The sequence below is a fragment of the Frieseomelitta varia genome, unplaced genomic scaffold, assembly GCF_011392965.1.
Source record: "Frieseomelitta varia isolate USP_RPSP 00005682 unplaced genomic scaffold, Fvar_1.2 scaffold_250, whole genome shotgun sequence".
Taxonomy (NCBI): Eukaryota; Metazoa; Arthropoda; class Insecta; order Hymenoptera; family Apidae; genus Frieseomelitta; species Frieseomelitta varia.
In genome coordinates this window covers 1,031,975-1,053,194 of record NW_025109980.1, presented here as the reverse complement: position 1 = coordinate 1,053,194, position 21,220 = coordinate 1,031,975, and the positions used below count along the sequence as shown (strand labels likewise).

General features: G+C 32.0%; 3 protein-coding genes across 9 annotated transcripts in view; 2 read left to right on the top strand and 1 right to left on the bottom strand.

The window, feature by feature from the left end:
- The window catches only part of LOC122528414, a 7,884-nt gene extending 5,542 nt beyond the window's left edge, over positions 1-2,342 (top strand). For all 7 annotated transcript variants that reach the window (XM_043653492.1, XM_043653494.1, XM_043653493.1 and 4 more), the window contains 3 exons: positions 328-895; positions 984-1,545; positions 1,669-2,342. In XM_043653492.1, coding sequence (XP_043509427.1) covers positions 328-895; positions 984-1,545; positions 1,669-1,838 — 1,300 coding nt within the window. In that variant the 3' untranslated portion in view covers positions 1,839-2,342. The remainder of the gene's footprint in view (positions 1-327; positions 896-983; positions 1,546-1,668) is intronic.
- Positions 2,343-4,007: 1,665 nt separating this feature from the next.
- Positions 4,008-21,220, top strand: part of LOC122528419 (actin-histidine N-methyltransferase) — a 31,516-nt gene continuing 14,303 nt past the window's right edge. Inside the window, exons 1-3 of the mRNA XM_043653500.1 lie at positions 4,008-4,537; positions 4,865-5,356; positions 5,909-6,032. Of these exons, the coding sequence (XP_043509435.1) occupies positions 4,420-4,537; positions 4,865-5,356; positions 5,909-6,032 (734 nt within the window). The 5' untranslated portion in view covers positions 4,008-4,419. The remainder of the gene's footprint in view (positions 4,538-4,864; positions 5,357-5,908; positions 6,033-21,220) is intronic.
- LOC122528416 lies at positions 6,543-17,737 on the bottom strand. The gene is made up of 2 exons (XM_043653496.1): positions 16,888-17,737; positions 6,543-9,569 (listed from the first exon to the last, which is right to left on the bottom strand). The coding sequence occupies exons 1-2, from the start codon at positions 16,999-17,001 to the stop codon at positions 6,558-6,560; spliced, it is 3,126 nt and encodes a 1,041-aa protein (XP_043509431.1). The 5' UTR covers positions 17,002-17,737; the 3' UTR covers positions 6,543-6,557.

Sequence of the window (21,220 nt, the reverse complement as noted above, 5' to 3'; positions counted from 1 at the left end):
TTTTTGGTTACTATATCTTCATTCTATTTTAAAATATAAAAATGTTCGCCCCTCTTTTTCAGAGGCTTTCACACATATTTTACTTAACATAGTACAAAATTATTGCAAATCATTGGTCCTTTAGAAGCCTCTTTAAAAATTATAATTCTTTCATTGGTATTATAAAAAAAGGATTTCATTAGCAATGTAAAATTATTCTTTTTTTAAAATTTTTTTTTTTTTAATTATAACCAACATCATACATATAAGAGACGATACCCTTATTATATAGGCCAGTTGCTGTAAAAGTGAAATCGCCTAAAAGTATCTTTATTTTAATACTTTCAGAAGGAAACAAAATCGACAGGACGCAGAACAACAGCAGCACTTTATGGATTCAGTTTGTGCTGGTTATCATGCATTGCTGCGTATATTTCAGTATCTTAAGGTACAAGAATTACTTCGGGCTGCAAGAGTGTGTAAAATGTGGCGAGATTTAGCGGCACATCCTTCTTTGTGGAAAACTGTACGAATGAAAAATAGTCAAGTAACAGACTGGGATGGTTTAGCTGATACATTACAGAGGCGTGGTACTCAACATTTAGATCTTCGAAAAATGCTTGTGGCAGGCGAATCCGACAGCATTTGGAAAAAGTTTTTATTAGTAATACCACGTGTAACTAGCCTTGTCAAACTAGAATTGTGTAAATGTCCTGTGATGGTTGTTGAAGAAGTTATCAGAAGTTGCCCTCAATTAGAAGTATTAAGTGCAATGTCGATAAAATGTGATTCTTTGAATTTAGAATCAGTTGGAAATCTTAAACGTTGTCAAGAATTAAGGCTCAAAGCAATCAGTGGAATGTCATTGCAAGAAGATCTCACACGTTTACAAGAATTAACGCAATTGACACAGTTGGTGAGTATATAATTATTTCTATTTACATTCTTTAATTGCAATTATTGAATTGTATTTTCAATAACTAAATCAAATTTATATTTCACAGAGTTTAACATCGGTTAAGGAACTTGGGAAGAAAGGAATTGATATAATACAAACTTTAGTAAATTTAGAAACACTAGAATTGGGTGAATGTTCGGACTTCCCAGATAAATTTGGTACCACAGTTTTAATAAAATTACAAAAATTAGAACGTCTTAGGCTGGAAAAAGGACAAGGTTCATGTTGTACATTTGACATTTTGGAAGGCGTGTCTAAATTGCAAAATTTGATTCAAATGGAACTGGTTAATTTTGACGTTAAGAATGGTTTTGATAAATACCTTGCGAACTGCAAAAACATTAAAAGATTATTGATTATACCAACGTACATATCTCAGTCGGCAACATCCAACAATATGGTTCTTGGAGGTGTTACTGAATTATCAAATAATTTGACGCATTTCGTATGGGGCGTTACACTTGAGTTACTCAGGGTTACAGAATTATTTGTTGATCAGTGTAATCTAATGAGTAAACAGGTTACTGGAGATTCGATACCAGTTTTAAAACCAGTGCCCTGCTTAAAATTAATCGAGGATGTTGAGGATGAAAATGACAATCAAAAAGGTACTTGCATGTGTCTTTAAAATATATACATCTATGTAATATATGTACATCTCTATGTATTATATATAAAAAATGTAAATGTATTTTATAATTAATTCTACGTATTTTCTTTCATTTTTTTAGGTGATGATAAACAACAGCCAAATATAACAAATCCTCAAGTGGATATATTACCATTACCACAACTTCAGAAACTTTTACTAACTGCATTGCCTAAAACAAGGGTTAAAATTTTGAAGATTCCTTTTCATGCTACGTGGCGGCAAAGCATTTCAGATACTGCTACACAATAGAAAAAAAAAAAGAAACAATATGTATGAATATACATATACTAGAAAGGGAAGAAAAAAATACCTGATGTGAGAAAATTAAAAGTTTTGTAAATTGATTCCATAGCGTCGGCACAATTTGCCCCAATAGTTACGTATTGGATGAAAAGTAATTTAATATTTATGTACTATATGTTTTGTAGTCTTCAACAATTCCCCTTCAATTGAATATATTGATACACTCTACAGTGACCATGAATACTGTTTTTCTTGAATACTTTAGTGAAACAAGGGACCACAAATGCATCGCGTGCTATTTTAGCTGCAAGGCAAAAATCCATAAGAAGCTGGTATCCTTGTATAAATTGTTTAAAAATCATGAAAGTCTTAACATTTATAAACTACAGTACTTGGAATATATGATATATATTTAATTTGGTATACTGTAACGTGTATCTATGGTGAATAGAATTGTCTGAAATATAGAAAAAGAATTGTAAATGTTTAAAATAATTATATTGAACTAAAATTTATGAAAATATCGCACACATTTATTAAGGGGATGAAGTATGTTACTTTAAGTTTTTACAAACTGTAGGATTTTTATGACATATACACATACACAATTCATTGAGCCCAAACAAATTATAGTTTTAATTTCATCATATGTAACAAATCTCGTTAAATTTCTATTAAAATAGCAGTGAAAGAGAAGATCATAAAATCTTTAAGGCTCTATTTAGAGGTTAGGATGTATAAATAACAATATATATGATTAAATTATATAATAATTGTATGCGTATCTTTAGTATTTAAGATACGAGTTTTCCGCTGCAAAGAAATATCAAGAAATATATAAGTAATATGTAGATAAGAATGTACTTATAATTTTGCATAATACGTATTCATATACAATGTAAAAATGTAGTGAGTTATACGTACTCTGTACAAATTATGCTGTTATGATAAATTTCTTAATCAAGATTTTTCAATTTTTCAGTAGTTAATATAGATGTTATTCCTCCTTTTTTTCGTTTTTTATTTTTTTGATGTTATTCTCAAAACAGTATAGCAGTGTGATCTAAAATTAGATCTTATATTCAAGTGATAAAGATAAACGAATGTGAAATGTTTTTATTATGAAAAATTATATGTATAATTTTTAAATAAAAGAATTTTACATAAAGTGAGATTAGTAAATAAAATATTTCAATTAATAATATTAACTGTTACATTGATTCTGTTCTTAATCAAATCATATTTATCGCCTCTACTTTGGCATATTTTTGTAAAAAAAATGGATAATTAGTAGTTATCGTATTTTGCAGCGGAAAAACTCTATTGTTTTATTATATTATTTTTTAGTTGTACACAAATCGAATAATTTATAAATAATTAAGGAGGTTCTAAAAATGAACTCTTAGTCAACGACTTAAATATATAAAAGAAAATATTTTTTACGTTAAATATAAAATGTGAATATTATGAAAATAAATATAAGGATAAATATATGACTATTAGCCTTAATGTGAGTATTATAAATAATTTTATATGAAATTAATAAATGTTAAACTATTAGTAGATTTTTATCTTTTTCAAAATTAAAAACATTTTCCAAACTTTTATTTCAATTATTATTATTTCTTTTTGTGTTTTTGTATCTTGTAATTTTTTCTTTAATGCACTTTTTTTTTAATGACATGGAATTCAACATTCTTGTATATTTTACATATATGTATTATGTGTTTGTGATTTTCTGTGAATATTGTAGCTAAATTTACACACATAGATAAAAATAGGAACTAGAGCCTTGATTTTCTGTTTGTAAATAATTATCTCAGCTACATGTTTTTGGACCCTCCTTAATGATAATTTTTATATATAACAATATAAAGGCAATATAAATTTATTCTTAAAGATTTATCAAATCGTTTGTTTATTTGCATACTTTGTACAATACAAATCTTATACTAAAAAGAAATTCTTGTTATTTATGCTTTACTTTATTATTTCATTCTATTTCATTGAACAATTTTATACAAAGAAATGAAAAATATGACACTTAAATTTTTATATAATAAGTATATATGTATCTGTAGATATATTTTGCATTTTTTTTTTTTAGAAAGAGGTGTCATGTCGCGTAAATGTCAATGTAAATAATACAATCGTTACTTTCGAATAAAGTTACTTTTTTTTTTTGTTATATAAATGCAACGTTACGGCCAATTTTACTATTGAACGTGTCTTAAATTTGTTCAGGAGAATTGGCATGGGCGCGTGTCTCGGAGGGAAAAAGAGGAAAGAACAATCAAGGGTAAATTCCAACAAGGAGTTTGGCGTAATTGCGAAAGTAGGTGACCCCCGACAGAAATTGAAAATCAATAAAGTGCAACGGTGTTCGTGATACACGGGGAACAGTGGTAGCTCTACTCGGCAGTTTTGAGGTTATGTTGCCCGAGACGGAGAGGCCAGATCGTCGAACGTTCTATTTTCGTTTCGGCGAAAAGTGTTTATTCTTGCCAGTCGTGTAGGCGCGCGTTACACATTATAATGCATCTGAATGCGAGAAGAAGTCACGAAAGCGCCGTGAGATAGTACAAACATGGGCAGAAGAAAATCTCACGGATCGTCTAAAAGTAAACAACACGTTACACACCAAAGGCAATTATCATTAGCGAAAAGAAACGAAATAAATGCCTTGTGCGAAAAACTATTTGTTTGTGAGTACGCTTTTTATACAACATGCCTTTATAATGTCGATATATTCTCTCTGCAATTCTACTATTTTCTGCACTTCTGTTCGTTTAACGTGGTTGCAAAATATCGAACAGTCGCGTTAAATATTGTTGTCACCGAATGCTAAACAAATGCATCTCAATACCAAACGCAAGATCACTTTGCGAATTTTATATCGTTAAAGATCTAAAATTCACGAAATATGTATCATATATCTCGTTTAACCTCCTGGATTTTAGAAATTGTAGAAGAATTTTTTCGAAGTATTTTTTTGGTTCTCATGTTTTTCTTCTTTTTTTTTTCTGAAATAGTGAGTATTAATTCAGCATACGTGACGCAACTATGGGACAATTACGTGGAGATATCAACGATTTTGGAGAAGGTTAAACGGTTGGAGGAAATGAAGACGGAGTCGCCAAAACGGTCCCAGGGGATTGGACAATTCATAAACTGGCTGAAAGAGAATGGCGCGAATTTAGATGGAGCGAGTGTTGCCGAATTTCCGGGTTACGACCTAGGCTTGAAAGCGGAACGTAATTTTCAAGAGAACGAGCTGATCTTAAGGATACCGAGAGGACTTATTTTCAGTACTCATAACGCGGCTCCGGAGTTGATCGCTATTCTAAACGATCCGTTGATACAACACATGCCGCAAGTAGCACTTGCGATTGCCCTCCTCATTGAGAGACACAAAGAAAATTCGAAATGGAAGCCTTATTTGGATATCCTTCCCACCACCTACACGACTGTGTTATACATGACCGCTGCTGATATGATTGAGCTTAAAGGCAGCCCTACGTTAGGTAAACGTCAATACAGTTAATTAAAATTTATTTCAGTATATAATTTTAATCTTTTTTTTTTCTAATCAAGCGTTTGCAATGATGAGGTGATAACTTTAACAATGAAAAGTAATATTAAATTGTAAAAGCAACAAACTTCATCTTCAAAAATGCAGACTATTAATTATTAGTGATATTAATCCTTTTAGTACTGATAAGACTAACATATTAATTTCACAATTTTTACCACAAACACCTTGGGTCTATTTGGTTCAATTTCTCTGTGACATCTTATTTTTACAAAATGAGTTTTTATAATAGAAAATATTTTTACTGATCAAAAGCATAAAAATTGATGAAAAGCAAAGTTATTTTCTTACGACGATGTTTTATAATTCTGGATGGTGTATAGATAAATTGTAAGATATTAAGAGGATTAATTGATATTGAACTATGAATTCATAGTACAAGATTTCAAAAAATAATTGTGATTGCTTTGGAGTTGACTTTTGTTAATTTACTGATTGTTATCGAGATTTTGGCAATAAAATTTTGATGTAACTTTTGTTGTAGAGGCCGCTTTGAAACAATGCCGAAATATTGCAAGGCAGTATTCCTATTTTAACAAGGTATTCCAAAACAACAATAATGCTGTATCTACTATACTCAGGGATGTTTTTACTTATGAAAGATACTGGTGAGTAATAAAATATAATGATCATAATATTTTCGTATTTTATATAAAAGGTAATTTATTTCGCTTATGAGTTATTTGTTTAAATAAATATGTATATGTAAGTTTAAAGGATGAGTTTATAACATAAGAAATCTACTAAGTTTTCCAATATTAAAAGGAGTACTAAAATAACGATATCTTATACGATATAAAGTTACATGAATATAACCTAAACATTAAGTCATACTAGATCTTATTATTGGAATAATCTATCAGAAGCTCTATACAGTCGTATGTACAATCGTCCACGTTTACAAAGTCAGTGCACAGGTTCGATAAAAAAAGTATATTACTTGACAACCATGCTTAATTCCGTGTGGTATTTTGTGCTTTTCACATTGAGTGAATATGAGCTCTAAACTTAAAGTATACAATTAATATATGTATGCTTTAACTTATATAAATGTGAGGATACTGTTATTGTTCTTTTCTTTTGCTTTCTTTTTTAGGGGGGAGGTATAATATTGCAAATACAATTAAATAAGTTTATTTCATATAATCAGGTATGGTTTCCCAGCTGTCATTAGCATCTAACGAGTCGTTATCGATATCACTCTTAGAATCCATCTCTGTAGGTTCTTGATTCTCGTTTTTCTCTGGCCTTTTCGTCGTTGATGTGGCCACCACGTTGACCATCACTGTGCTTAGGCTGCTTGAGTTCGATAGTTTCCTAGCCGTCATCACTGGACCTTGAAACACCGCTCTGGAAAACGTGTTTTTGTACCTATATTTCTGCTTTTGTCGGATTCTGCACACGATGAATATCGCCAGGAAGACTACAAGAGTTACGCCAAGAATTGCGCCACTCGCTATTATGCTTGGTTTCACTTTTGAAAGAGACTTTCCTTTCTTGCTCCTGCTATCATCTTCGTCGAGAATATTACCGGTATTGCCGTACACGGCCTGAATGTCGATGGAACTCGGTTCCTGCTTCACGATCTCCTTGACGAAACCGGACTCTACGACGTTTGAAGTGTCATTCGCGCGTATCATTTCCGCGTCGTTGTTCATAAATATCACGCCAACATTGCTGTCTTGCACCAGCAATTTCCTTTTCTCTTCTTTATCATACTGATCGGTGAACTCTCGCTGAATATCCTTTATAAATGGAAAAGAATCGAACGTTGTTAACAGATCAACAATCTCCACCGTACGATGTCTCTCCCTCTCATCTTTCTCAATGTCCATCTTCGGAGAGGTGTTAAACTCTATATCTTCATTGCTGACCTTCGATTCTAATTTAGGTACCAATTGTTCAGTCGTACCATCCTCAAGACGAACGAGATCCATTGAATTTGACAATGAATCAATGGTTTTCAAATTTTCAGTCGACTGTGACAAATAATTGTCAACTCCCTTGTTGTAGTTTTCGTGATTCACTATTGCTTTTCCTTCTTTGGACGACGAGGAACCCGTTGCTTTCAAATCATCTGTATCTTTTACCGCATATTTGTCATTTGACTTGTGAGCTCTGATCCGTGACACCTCGGCTAGATGAACTTTACTAGATCCCCTCTGCCTCAGCGCAATCAGTTCCTCCAGACTCATATTTCTCGATTTAAGAAGACGTTCCAACCTCTTTCCTGCCGATCCAGAGGCAAACAATTCAAAGATCTCGGCCCGAGCTTCCGGCTCCACCTCTGATATAATATCGTCATAACTCTTCTTCCCAGTTGTATTTCTATTCTGATGATTTTTCAGATTATCACTATCATTCTTTTCCACAAGTGGACTAATCGAAAGGGCGTGACGATTCTCCAACGTGGAATTGACGTCACGAGACATTGCATCCAACGCAGATTCTAACTCTTTCATTATGGTTTTACTCATATCACTCTCACTTTTACCCATATCAGTGAAGTTACCGATTTGAGTACTCTGTTCCAGATCGTAATACATCACTGTATCCGGTGTATCACTCTGGTATTCTTTCTCAGAAGAACTGCCATAATCTTCCTCAGAATAGTTTACGGTTACGCGTTGCTCTTCCTCTTTGAACATTCTACTTCTGTTGATGCTGTTCGAGTCGTTAAAACCTTGTCCTTGGTTTCCAGGACTCGCAGGCAAATTGTACGTCAGTTTCGAACGCTCCGTGGGACGCAGTATCTTCTCGATGCTCAACGTGGACCCTCTGTCCTCGAAGTGGCCCTTGGAACTCGCTAGCTTCGGTGTCTCGCCAGCCTCTACATCTTTCATCATCAGCCACACAGGCGACACGCCGTTCCGTCCCTTCTTGTAATCGGTGAAATCCGAGAATTCCATGATCTCGTCCTCGTCGAAACTCTCGGCTCGGATTTCACCACCGCCCGGCGATTTCGCGCCGGCATCGTCCGCTTGCATGAGCTCCATGGAATTCGTTGCGACCGGTAACGGCATCGGTGTCGTCATCGCAACTCGAGTAGCATCGACGTTAGCTGGAATCGATTTTCCAGTCGTTACGTTTACTACTTCACCGCCATTTACTTTATTCAAGGGTTCTCTCGCGCTCGTCTGGCTGTTTTGCAAGTTTGTACTCGCTGGAACGATCGGGATTATCAATTCCTCTTCGTTTCTCTCGGAACTCTTCGCCTTTGCAGATTTCTGCGACATGGTGAACGTCCGTTGCGGTCTCTCGGTGGTGATGAGTTTCGTGAACGAATTGGTCATTATTCTCGCAGTCTCTTCGTAATCCTGGCTCTCCTCAACGTCTTTCATCTTCAGGGCGTTGATCACGTCGGCTTTACCCTTCAAGAGATCGTTCAGCGTGAGATTCCTCCGCTGCAGGATCTCGGACAAGCTCGAACCTTCCTCCTGTTGCATCTTCAACAGAGACTTCAACTCGACGGCGTTCTGTAGGAACGGTGCGTTTTTAGTTGTAGTTTCTGGAAGATTTTCTCTCGGCCAGGGCCCAGAATTGTTATTTGTTCTTCCTTCGTTCAACGACGTTTCACTTTCTACCAGAGTGAATTCATAATTTTGCGGTGGTCTACGTTTCCTTGGTCGTGGCTTTAAATACTCCTCGTCGTTGAGTTCATGCTCGTAGTCGTTCGGTCGTGCTTGAAATATCTCTCTGTGCCTCGCTGACGTTTCCTTATCTTCTTCAATGTCCCTGTTTCGTTCGTCGTTCCTCGTTTCTTCAAGCGTAGCCGCGTTTTCACTATTCCACGGTCGATTTCTCTTTCGCGGCGAGATCTCGTCTCGTTCGTGGTATTCCCGTTTGATCTCTGTCGGCCCGTGGTCGTAATCGTTGTATGGCGATCGATGGTTGTTCCTCGTGCGAAGGAAATTTTCACGCCTGTTGCTCTGACGATATTTCGGTGTACGACGATCGTAGTCGTCCTCCTCCTCGCTGTTGTCGATCTTGCCCCTGGAGAACCGGGAAAATTGGGAGAACGGAAGTAGAGGGATCGTGTCGCCGTCTCGCCATTTTGGTTCCAAGGCCTCGCCGTTGTTTCGCCATTTACCCACCAGCTCGGCCGTGTTTTCGTCCCAGGCTTCTGGTCGGCCTCGCGTTTCCTTCTAAAAATAATTCAACGTTTGAAGTTATTTGAGTTCGTGGAAGATTCTTTGAGCAGTTTTCTTAGTAAGTGATGTGTAAAAGAAGAAATGAGATACGTCGTTCAGGGAAATTGATATTTTAATTGGTCAGATGAGTTGAACACGTTGACATGTTTTGTTTTTAATTTTTATATTATATATATAATGCACAATATATATTTATATACAGTATTATTTAATTATTCATGCCTATATTATTTTATTTTAAATCATTTTACAGTTCATTCTATTCTGAAAAGTAATATATATATATTGCATGAAATGTAAATATTACAAATAATATATAATATACAAATAATATATTATTTTAATCATTCTAAGATGTAAAGTATAATAGTAAAATAGTAAGAATAAAAATGTATTGAAATGTCAGAGTACAAAGGGTAACATATATTATTATGTACAAAACTCTTCAAATCACTTGCGCTTGATAATTCCATGTTATTACTCATGAAATATTCATTTTTAAGGTGTAAATGGGTTAATAGCGATTAATTGATTGCAAATGCTTATGCAAATTCTTATTATTATGAATACAATTAAAGTTTGAATATTTTATACACTTTTACATACTATATGTATGTATGTATGTATATATTATACATACATGTATTTTTCACATTTCTTATAAACATATAAATACCCATACTTGAATGTTGATAATAAGCATAGAGTTAGATTATTTATTAATTATTGCGGTGTTTTAAAAAAATATTGCACAATATTAATAACTCTGTCTTTATTTGTTTTTAAATCTTTCTAGATTTAATTTTCTTTTCAAATTTAAGTTTTAGATTGAGATGTAATTCGAATTTTTTAAAGATTGCAATTAATCACAATTACAGAGATGACAATTAAAGATTCACAAAGGACGCAATTACACCCTTTCCAAAATAAATTTTTCACTCTGTGAAATATATATATATATATTTTGAAAAGGGAGAGATCGTGAAAACGAACGTGATCGTGGAGATACTCCAACAAAACATTTTCTTCGAGCAATTTCTCTGCTTCACCAGGGGAAGAGTTACAACTTGTCCCAGTTTCTAGAATCACCCTGTAAACACTTTAATTGCACTTTTCCTAAGTATCAATCGAATTAGGTATAATGTAGGATCAACTCGAAAGAAAGTTGATTTTATGGGACTTGATTGAATTTTTTAATCATGATCAAATGCATATTAATCGTCGTCATTCTAATAAGTATATTTTCTAACTTTCCTAACTTTGTAATTTTAGAAACAACATTATTTCAGTATTTCCTAAGTTGATCATTATATCAGTAGAAATTTTTCCAACTCTTTGAGCTACAATTAATTAGTTTTTAAATTTATTCTTGATCGATTTTGACTTTATTTTTCTTAATTTTGATATTTTATCGATTGTTATTATTTATATTCATGTTATGGTTGTTTGAAATGTAGTATTCTTTAAGTAATCAATAATATAATTCAATAATGTTTTTATCTGTATAAAGGATTAAATTGTTAAATATGTAATTACATATAATTGTAATTATAAATACTTGATTATATCATTATAATTTAATAATTTTTTCGTATTAATAAGAAAAATTAAACGATGACTCCAAGATACATAGAAAATTGTTTTTTAAAGTATCTATTATGATTCAAACAAATACAGGAAGAGATATAAAGCTAAGAAAAATACAATTACAATCGCAATCAAGAACGAGTGAAAAAATATAATTTTCACACAATTCAAAGGTTGAGAAAAATTCTCGTAAATAAATTTTTACGATCGGTTTAAGAAACATTCAGTTTTCTTTGTAATTCGTAAAGTTAGAAAATAATTGATCACAACTGAAATATCATCTAAACTTAATCGTTTTCAAATAACAGAATTTTTTTTAAAGGGAGGAAGGAGGGACTTTTTATAGAATAAAAGTATATATAATGATTGATGCATAAAATAATAATAATAAAATACTAGTTTCACTTGAGAAAAATGTCGATAATTTCCAAAATCCAAAAGGAACTGATTTTCTGAAGGAAAAGTTTCACTCTGACGCAATCTCTTTTCCTTGTCGAAAATAACTAAAAAATCTAGGGAACGTATAAAAATATTTATCTGTCTCGACAAATATTTTTCTTCTCGTTGAAAGTTTCGAAAGATCCAGTTTTATCTGTCGTGGCTTTAACAAGTGGCAAATATAGGAGAAAGTAGCGAATTCGTGGATTTCGGGGACGAATCTGATGATGTTTCACATGAATTACTTAAAATTATTGAAATCGCGTTTCTACATGTTTGACCAAAGGCATCGATTCGATAAATACACATATACACATTTACAAACTCGTTTAAGAAATTAGGGCAGGATGTTAGTATCCCATAAAATTCAAAAACAAATATTTAGTAATAGCTATTTATTTGCAGACAGTGCTGATTTCGATGGCCTTGATGTATGTTGTCAATGTCAACGTTTTAAGTAATTTCATACATATATGAACATATGTAAATACATTTAGCTTCATAAAATAAAAAGTTTTATATGACCCATATAATTATATATGTAAATATATATATATTAATTTTATATATAATAAGATATATAAAATATATAAAATACACAAAATGAAAAATTTTGTAAAGTTAAATATTTATGGATCATATATATAAAAGAGAAATTAGTAAAATAGTACAGATATTTAATAACCTGTTTAATAACATACTTGAATCAGAATCACTTTTAATTTTCAACATCTTACATGTTTTTAATAAGATTTAAAAGGTGTGGATGCAATTTAGTATATTAAGTGAATTTTATTAATTATGAAAAAAACAGAGATATATGCAAAGTACATTCAGCTCTTATTAATAAATATTTATAATTACTGTACATGTAATATTTTAATAGAAATCCTATTCAGATATATTTGCCTACATATCTGTATCTTTTTGTTATTGAACTGAATATTTACTAGTTCATTTATAATTGTGCTGTTCTATTGTTGATTATGAACTTTTATCGCGGCGATGAAAAATCTTTACTAAGTGTACATCTACCTATTAGAATAATAACAAAGCGACTTTCTAAAATTTGAACATACTGTAATTCGTTAATAATAATAGTTAAAATAAAAATAAATCGATATATATTGTCGTTTTTGATTGTGATAAATTAATGGATTGGTAAATATTTATGTTCGTTAACAATGTTATTAAATATTTGATTATTCGAGCATGAATCAACTTCAAATTCGAAGGTTTTATTTTTTTTACAAAGAGATCATGTAGAAAATCCCTGCTTTTTGCAGGATTTGATACAAGATAGTAATTTGCGTCGATACTTTCATTCATTCATCGCCGCTGTTTAAATTAGTTACATTTTTTTATTATTATTATTATTTTAATTTTATGTCGTGTGACAGTGCAACTAGCTGAGCTAACCACGTACCAAAATATGTAACTGCTAGAGTAGTGTGAGGCGAATAGAGATAACAAAGCTCACGAGTTCCTTGTCAATTCCTCGAGCGTTATTCTTGACGATGATAAACGCCAAAACGCGTGTCGAGGCCGACAGAGGTAAAAAAAAAAAAAAAAAAAAAAAAAAAAGACTAGCCGTATAGTAGCACACGAACAGCCAGAGAAAGAGAAAGCTGATGTAGCTAGCACGGAAAGTTCGGAACATTGCAGACAACTTTTGTCGTATACTTCGCTGTCGTTTGAAAACAAATTTCGATCAATGCCTGATCAAACTGATGAATTCTTGCCAGTTAAATCCACTAGTAGTAGTTTGAATTTGAATTCCTATTAGGCAGGATGGGCTAAAAATCACTTTGTACTAAAATAAGTCTGTACATAAATTTAACTCTGTCCTGGTCAACGTTTGAGAAAGATAATTTTTAAAACATAGTGAAAAATATCATGTTTGATCTTAAATTTAATTTGAAGCTAATAAAATCAGTTTTCTCGTATATTTTGATGTTTTATTAAAAAAAAAAAAAAAAATGGGTGGGAAGAAACTTTTGGTCCACCTTGTACAATGAAGAACTAACGAATGATGAAAAATTGTCGATAATTTGAGCTGTTATATTACATATCCCTTAATTATTTTTATTTTATTTTATTTTATTTTATTTTATTTTTATCTTATTTTATTTTATTTTATTTTATTTTATTTTATTTTATTTTATTTTATTTTATTTTATTTTTAATAACTCCCTATTAAAAAAACATTTATATATTTTCACGAGTAACCAAAATTAATATCATTTAAGATTAAAATAACTAGAAGGATTAGTTAAGAAAATTCAGGAATCTAAATGACGACGATCCTGTCGTCGAATTACAAAACGAATAATAGGCAAGGTACGAATTAATAAACATCTCGAGATGTCGCCCTGTCGCGCAGAATTGTAGGGTATTACAGCGTTTGACGCATTTCAACTGAACTTTGAAATGTCTCAAGAATTTCATGACGTATGTACGTACGTTGCCTAGGTATCTACGTGTTTCGTCTAAAGTGAAAATAAGAGAAAGAGGGAATATGCGATTGGTGGAAGTCTCCACGTTCACGCAACAAGACATTCACTCTTTCATTCGCGTGCTGAGGTAAATGCAATAATTGGCTATTGACGTTTTGTCGCCCCGACTGCTTTTATTGCCCGCTGTGGATCTAATTTTGTGCTACAGGTGACGTCAGAGAGATTTTACGATGTAGAAAAAGACGTGCCAGAAATAAAAAGAATCGAGAATCAGGGGGAGAAATTGAGAGAGAACTGGCATAAAGTGTGAACTTGTATAAAATTGCGGGTATTAAAAGAAACGACAAAATTGAAAATTGGGATAAAATTAACAATTTCGTTAACGATTTACAATGAGGTAGGAATTAAAAATAATTATGAATTTATATGAGTGTAATATCAATTTTGAATGAATAAGTTCGGATAAGAATTGAGAATAAATACTCGTCGAATTCTCAAAGTTAATAATTGGGTCAAAAATAACTAATAATAATTAATCAATTAAGAATCAACGTTGCGTAAATACAAAGATTCAATTGTTTCATAACCAGAGAATGGAACAAAATTCAAAATACATGTGAACATATAATTTTCGATATAATAATTATATTAATATAATAATAATTAATTATATTAATATTATATATAATATAATTAATAATTATATTATAATTAGTAATAATAATTAATAATTATTATAATATTATAATAATTATATTTCGAAATTATAATAATTATATATATTAGAAAAACACCGATGCAAATTAAATGAAAGATGCAAATTGAAAAATAAATGAAAAGAAATAATTAATTAAGGAGATCGAAAATTTGCTTTGAATTAAAAATTAATTAATATACTACAAATTGTAATATACTAAATTAATAAATTAATATATAACATAATAATAATATATATAATTAATGTATAATATATAATAATAATATATATAATAGTATGTAAAATTAATACGTGGAGCGAATCTACAATTCGTTTATATTTCAAATCTATAGTTCATTTCTCTTTCAAATCTTCTTTCCTCTGAATTCTGTCGTACCACTTTCCCTTTTGAATTACGCTTACGTTTTTTTGTCTCAAAGCTCGTTCACGGTTACGAGCAACTAAAAGTTAGAGATCGTCTGTCATATTAATATCTCGATTATTCGAAGTAGTGATGTAACTTCTGATAAAAACAAATACGAAGTATTGTTTTTTGCTTTGTTACTGTATATAACTTTTCTTTTTATATATATATCGTGGTATGAAAATATATAACACTCGATATCGTCGATTGTGTAACGTAAGAGCTTCGTTATTGAGTTCAAATCGATGCGTGTTTGTGAAAGAGTTTGACTCTGTTTCGCAATGTCGAGTAATCAACAGGCTACGACAGATGCTACAAACTTCTCGATCAAATTTCATTATAATATAATTGTAATTATACGTAATTTAATTGCGCATCATTGAGGCAAAGAATTTTTAAAAAATAATAGACTGCTGATTAATGATTTCTAAAATCTTTTACAAGACGAAGGATGCTTTTACTAATCTCTTAATTGAAGAGAAAATTTAATTAGAAAAATTATTGAGTTGAAGCTTTAAAAATGACAGGCTGCCGACTGATGGCTTGTAAAACTGTTGTGTAACTTTCTACACGAGAAAAGTTTTATATTCACACGTACAAAGTGGCGGACGGAGGAAAGTTCAAAAGACAAGCACCACGTAGAGATAGTCCATAATTTTATAAATTACATTTAGTAAGAAGAATAAACGGATATAATGCACGTCCCATAATGAACAACTACTACCAGTGTATAGCCATTATCATATAGACAATGTCTAACCATTCATCATACAGGCAAATACAGGCAAATACCAAGTTTAAACTTTCTTTCGTCCAAGGAAACTCCAATCGTCAAAATCAACTCATTCTAAGTAATCAAAGTAACTAACCGTGTCAGAAAGCTGCCAACCTTCGATGCTCTGAAATTTACCGAAGATTCAGTTTGAAGATTTTAATTCAGGAAGAGAAAAAAACTCTGCTTCTGTTAGATATATTTTGTTACTGTCTTTTTTTTTTTTTTTTTAAAGTCGAGAATTTCTTGTTTCAAAATTGTAATATTTTCTCAGTTTCAAGTATATTTAAGCAAACACTTCTCAATAGTTTCTATCCAGTGATAATATTATATCGGCGAGTTCAAAAAGAAAGCGACGAATTGTTGTATACGGTTTGGTCGCTCGTTATGGTCCGCAATCAGTTGCCAGCGCAAGTGGTTAACCAGCGAATAACATAAATAGCAGAGTATAGATATATATTATATAGTATATATAGTGGAAATGGTAGTATTTCGACAGTAACTTTGACAAATATGAGAGTTGGTGAGTTTGGTGATTTGTTTCAATTTATATATTAAAAATATTAATACTAAATTTAACAATGTACAATTCTTTAAATAACTACTAAATTTAATAATATACAATTCTTTAAATGAATTAAATTTAAATTTATTATTATTATAACAATAATAATACTAAAAATTAAAATTACTATAATGATCAATCCATTTGAATAATAATTTAAGCTAAAATTAAAAAAAAAAAATTATTCTTCAGTTCAATCAATTAAAATTGAAAAAGAGAAATTAGTAATAAATATATTAAATTTCTCAAAATAACACAATCATAAGGATCGTTTCGATAAAGATCGCAAGATCCGTGGCGTTTCTGTTGAATTAAATTTTTGTCATTTCGAGAGTTGGCAGGTTTCTGTAATTCTGTTTCAATTGTTGCTTACCCGGTGATCCTGGCCGTCGTCTCGCGTGACGAGCTCCGCACCTGCCAGCCTCCCATAAGCTGCAAGCTCAAACGTGCAAAGCGTCAACGAGAGCAGACAGTATGACCTCCACATCGTTGCAGTGCGATCGAAACGTGGACAGTTCCTCGTCCTCGAAGCACCAATTCTCCCGTAGCTCCTCCACGTTGCCGTGGTGGATCGGCACCTCGATACTCGCCTCCTCCCTGCCGTACAGGTGCACGAAGATCGCCGCTGTACACAGGATAACGAAAATCGCGTTCTTCCTGTTGCACAGACCGAAGATATCCTCCAGGTTCATGCAGAACCGCTCGGTGGAGTCCTTTCTTTGCCGGTTAATTACCTCTTCTTCTCTCGCCCGCCGTTAATTCGTTCCTTTGTTCCACTTCCTCTTCTCCAGCTCCTTTCTCTCTCTCTCTTTCTCTCACTCTGATGAGATGTTGCAGTCGAATCGAAACTGTTCTCTGATCTGCAACGTGGAAACTTTCTACTTTATTTCGAAACACTTTAGCTTTGTTTCTCTTCTCTTCTACGATTTTTGGCCAGGCGAGTGAAGATATCGCACCGGTGATGAATATTTCTGGGATGAAGGATTTCAGCGTTTGGCTGATGGCATTTGAGTTTGCAGTTGCAGTTTCTTCGCCTTTTAATAAGCAGATTTTAAAGCAGATTTCGCTGTATTTGATTGAATTAATTTTAGAAATACGTCTCGTTCTCTTCGCCACGATGTTCGCTTCTTTTAATCTCTTACGCTGCCAAAATTGCAATAGTTTCTCAGTATATTTAAGTACAAACCAGAAACAAATAATAAATACTTCTCAATTGTTTCTGTCCAGTGATGTCATAGCCGACGAGTTCAAAAAGAAAGCGACGAATTATTCTATACGATTTTGGTCACTCGTTACGGTCCGCCAATCAGTTGCCAGCGCAAGCGGTTAAATGGAAACCGTGCGGATTTCAAATTTTCACTCGACAGATTCAGATTTACGATTGTTGTTAATTATTGTGACTCGATGTTACTCGATAGAATTACGAAACATTGTTTGAAAATACACTTCTGTCTCTTCACCACGATTTGTAGATTAGATTGGTTCAATGTGAATTACAAGAACGGATTTCTGATGAATCCTCGCTCAATAAGAATGTGTCTCTTCCTCTCCACCACGAGATTGATCCTTTCAAAAGAAATCGTACGGATTTAATTTTCGTTCGATAAATTTAGATCTACTTGTTTAGTTGTATGCTTTACAAGTATTAAGAATGTTATTTGATAGAATTATAAAATTTCGTTTATTAAATATGCTTCTATCTCTTCACCGTGATTTTTGGTTAAATTAGGTTGGTAAAAATTATGTAGGCAGATTTTTTTTACAAATTTTAGTTTACCGTTCGTTTGCGCTTGTAATTATTGAAAATGTCAGCTTAATAAAATATAGAAATATGCTTCTATCTCTTCATCACGATTTTTGATTAGGATAGGTTGATGAAAATCATATAGATAGATTTATCATTCCAATTATTAAAGAATTAAAATTAGTTATTCTTAATAAAAAAATATGGAAATGTGTTACTTTCTCTTTCAGGATTTTCGGTTAGTTTAATAGAACTCAGAACAGTTTATGAATTTTAATCTTCGCCCTGGTCGATTTAAATTTGTAATTACATATAACATTGCATGCAATTATACTTTTTCTTTACAATTTTTGAATTTTACTGACACTCGCTCGATAGAATTTGAAAGTACTTTTTCTCTTTCTCCTCGCCACGATTTTAATTCAACAGACTTAGTCATACAGACTTATACACTTTAATGGATTTAAGTTTTGCAATTGCAATTCGTAATTATTACACGTTTGGATATATATTTCTTTCTTTTCACTACAGATAATGGATTCTTTAAATTAGTATGTTCTCGACGAACTTTAATCATCACTCGTAGATTTACGTTCTGGAAAATATGTTTCTCTCTGGTATATTTTAATTACGATTTTAATATGAAACACGCGAGTGCTAAATCTCTTACTTCGTTGACTTACGTCTGCAATTACCGTTTGTAATTATTAGAAATTACCTCTGGAAAATACGTCTCCTATCTCAGTTCTGCTTGTTTCTCAACACAAGCAAGGCACACGAACACCAGAGATTTCTCTCCCGACTAGTCTGACTATTTCAACGTAAACCACATGGTTAACAACCTCTGTCATCGATCGTTCGATAACGCGTTGCAAATCGAGATTCTCGCGGGAAAATTGTCTCGCGAGCTCACTCAGGCAAACCGTTCTTCTCTACTCTCGTCTGTCGTTTCAAACTTTTTCGAAGCGGCAAACGCTCCTCCACGCTCGGCAAATCGTTCTCGCGCACTGACGCCGGTTTTCTCCGTGCACGGTTCTAAGTAAGTCGGTGAAACTCGAGAGCAGTCTTTTACTTTAAAACGCTCTCCTGTTCCCCGGCCAGGGCCATCGTCGTGATCGCGTGTTTCATCGTTGCCGCAGCCAACAACCGATTCCTAGTCGCTTCTAGAGTCTAAGATTTGGGAGGAAGGGGGAAGATGAAACGCGGAGGATTCCTCGCGATCTGTTAGACACGCGTCGATAGATTCAACCGCGAGTTTGAATCACGGAAGAGTTTTGTTGCCTTTGAGAGAGTTGTCGGTTTTTCTGTAAGAAAATTGTACGAAAATTGTATCGTATTCTATTTACGTGTTGGCCACACATAAGCAAGCTTCGAAAATTGTGTGTAGCCATTGAAACACTGAAGGGTGGTCATTGAAACAAACTGAATGATACAAAACGAAAATAACTTTTACAAACACATGTTTTTTTTTTTTAGTTTTTGTATTATTTTATTTTTTTATTTAGCTTTACTATTTATTATTTTTATCATTCATTATTTTATGTTTTAGTTTAATTTTATTATTTTTATTATTTTATTTTTTAGTTTTTTATCATTTTGTTTGGAAATGTAATTAATGGATTTTTTTCAGTATTACGTGTGAATTTTTATGAATTTTAATTAAAGATTACTGCAATGTATATAATAACAACATATATATAATATGTACTACTATATATACAATATATTGTATTATATATAATATTGTAATTGTATTATATATATTATATATAATATTTAATTGTATTATATATAATATGTAACTGTGCTAATAATATGTGCACATATATGTGTACATAATTAAAAATAAAAATTCTTCCTTCATCATACAAGAGATGTTCCATTTAAAATATTCGAGGAATTACCGAAGCGATGAAGATGTTCATGAAAATTAGTATAATAAATAATATTCTCCCAGTTGAATATATTTTAATCTCATCAGATCGTATACTCAAGAAAAATATGATACTTAAATATCGTTAATGAGAAGATCCTTTAATCTTCGTAGCTCAAATAATAGCTTAAATTTCCATTAATTGTGTTCAAATCATATGAGAATCGATGTGCGTGTAATATGCTAAAATTCGTACAGTACAACGAATGAGAAAATTTATGATAAACTTATATAAATTTAGTAAAATTCAATAAAATTTGTAATAATATAAATAACAAAATAAATACTTAAATACAATAATATAACGAAAGAACAATCTCATTTTATGAAAAATCTGTCGAGTCTCCAAAAACATTTACACACGCTATATGCAGTTGTATACGTGGTATAATGATTAGGGAAAAGTTTATAATACATTAAAGAACGCAAGCTCTTATTTGATCACGTATTTTGCGATCACATATTTATAAGTCATTCAAAACTCCACAAAATTTCTTCGTGAAAGATTGTAAAATTCAAATTGTAATTTTTTTCACATTACAAATCTAAATCCTTTTGCGAAGGATCATGAATTAACCGTTTTGATCATTCTGTTCGTTCTAGTGTTAAATTAACACTATAATTTACGTTAAATTACGTATATGTTAAATTAATACTAAAATTTTATTCGAAGTTTTATTCGAATAAAATTTTATTCGAATAATGCCCAACTCTGTACTGTTAATGATGGTTTGGACATTGCGTCCAGATAGCATTTATGGCATTCACTTTCCCTCTTTCCATTTCGTACAATTTTCTACAAACTGTGTGGCTTGCGTAACTTCTAATTGGTTAACTAATTCTTCTTGCTGGATCGTGTTGGATCTTCGTGTCCGGTATGTGAGAAATCATCGCTGTCAGTTCTTGCGGTCGAAAACGTCGTTCTTCCAATCGGTTGAATCAAAATCGTTTGTTCTAAAATTCTTAAAACCATCTTCGATTAATGTTTGATACAACATGATCGATCCTATTTTATTTTCGCGATATTTA

Bases quoted from the DNA above. Each gene is read 5' to 3' on its own strand.
- LOC122528416 (XM_043653496.1), bottom strand. From the start codon at position 17,001: ATGTGGAGGTCATACTGTCTGCTCTCGTTGACGCTTTGCACGTTTGAG. The intron at 9,570-16,887 runs GTAAGCAACAAT...AATTATTTTTAG, and splicing joins ACGACGGCCAGGATCACCGG to AAGGAAACGCGAGGCCGACC.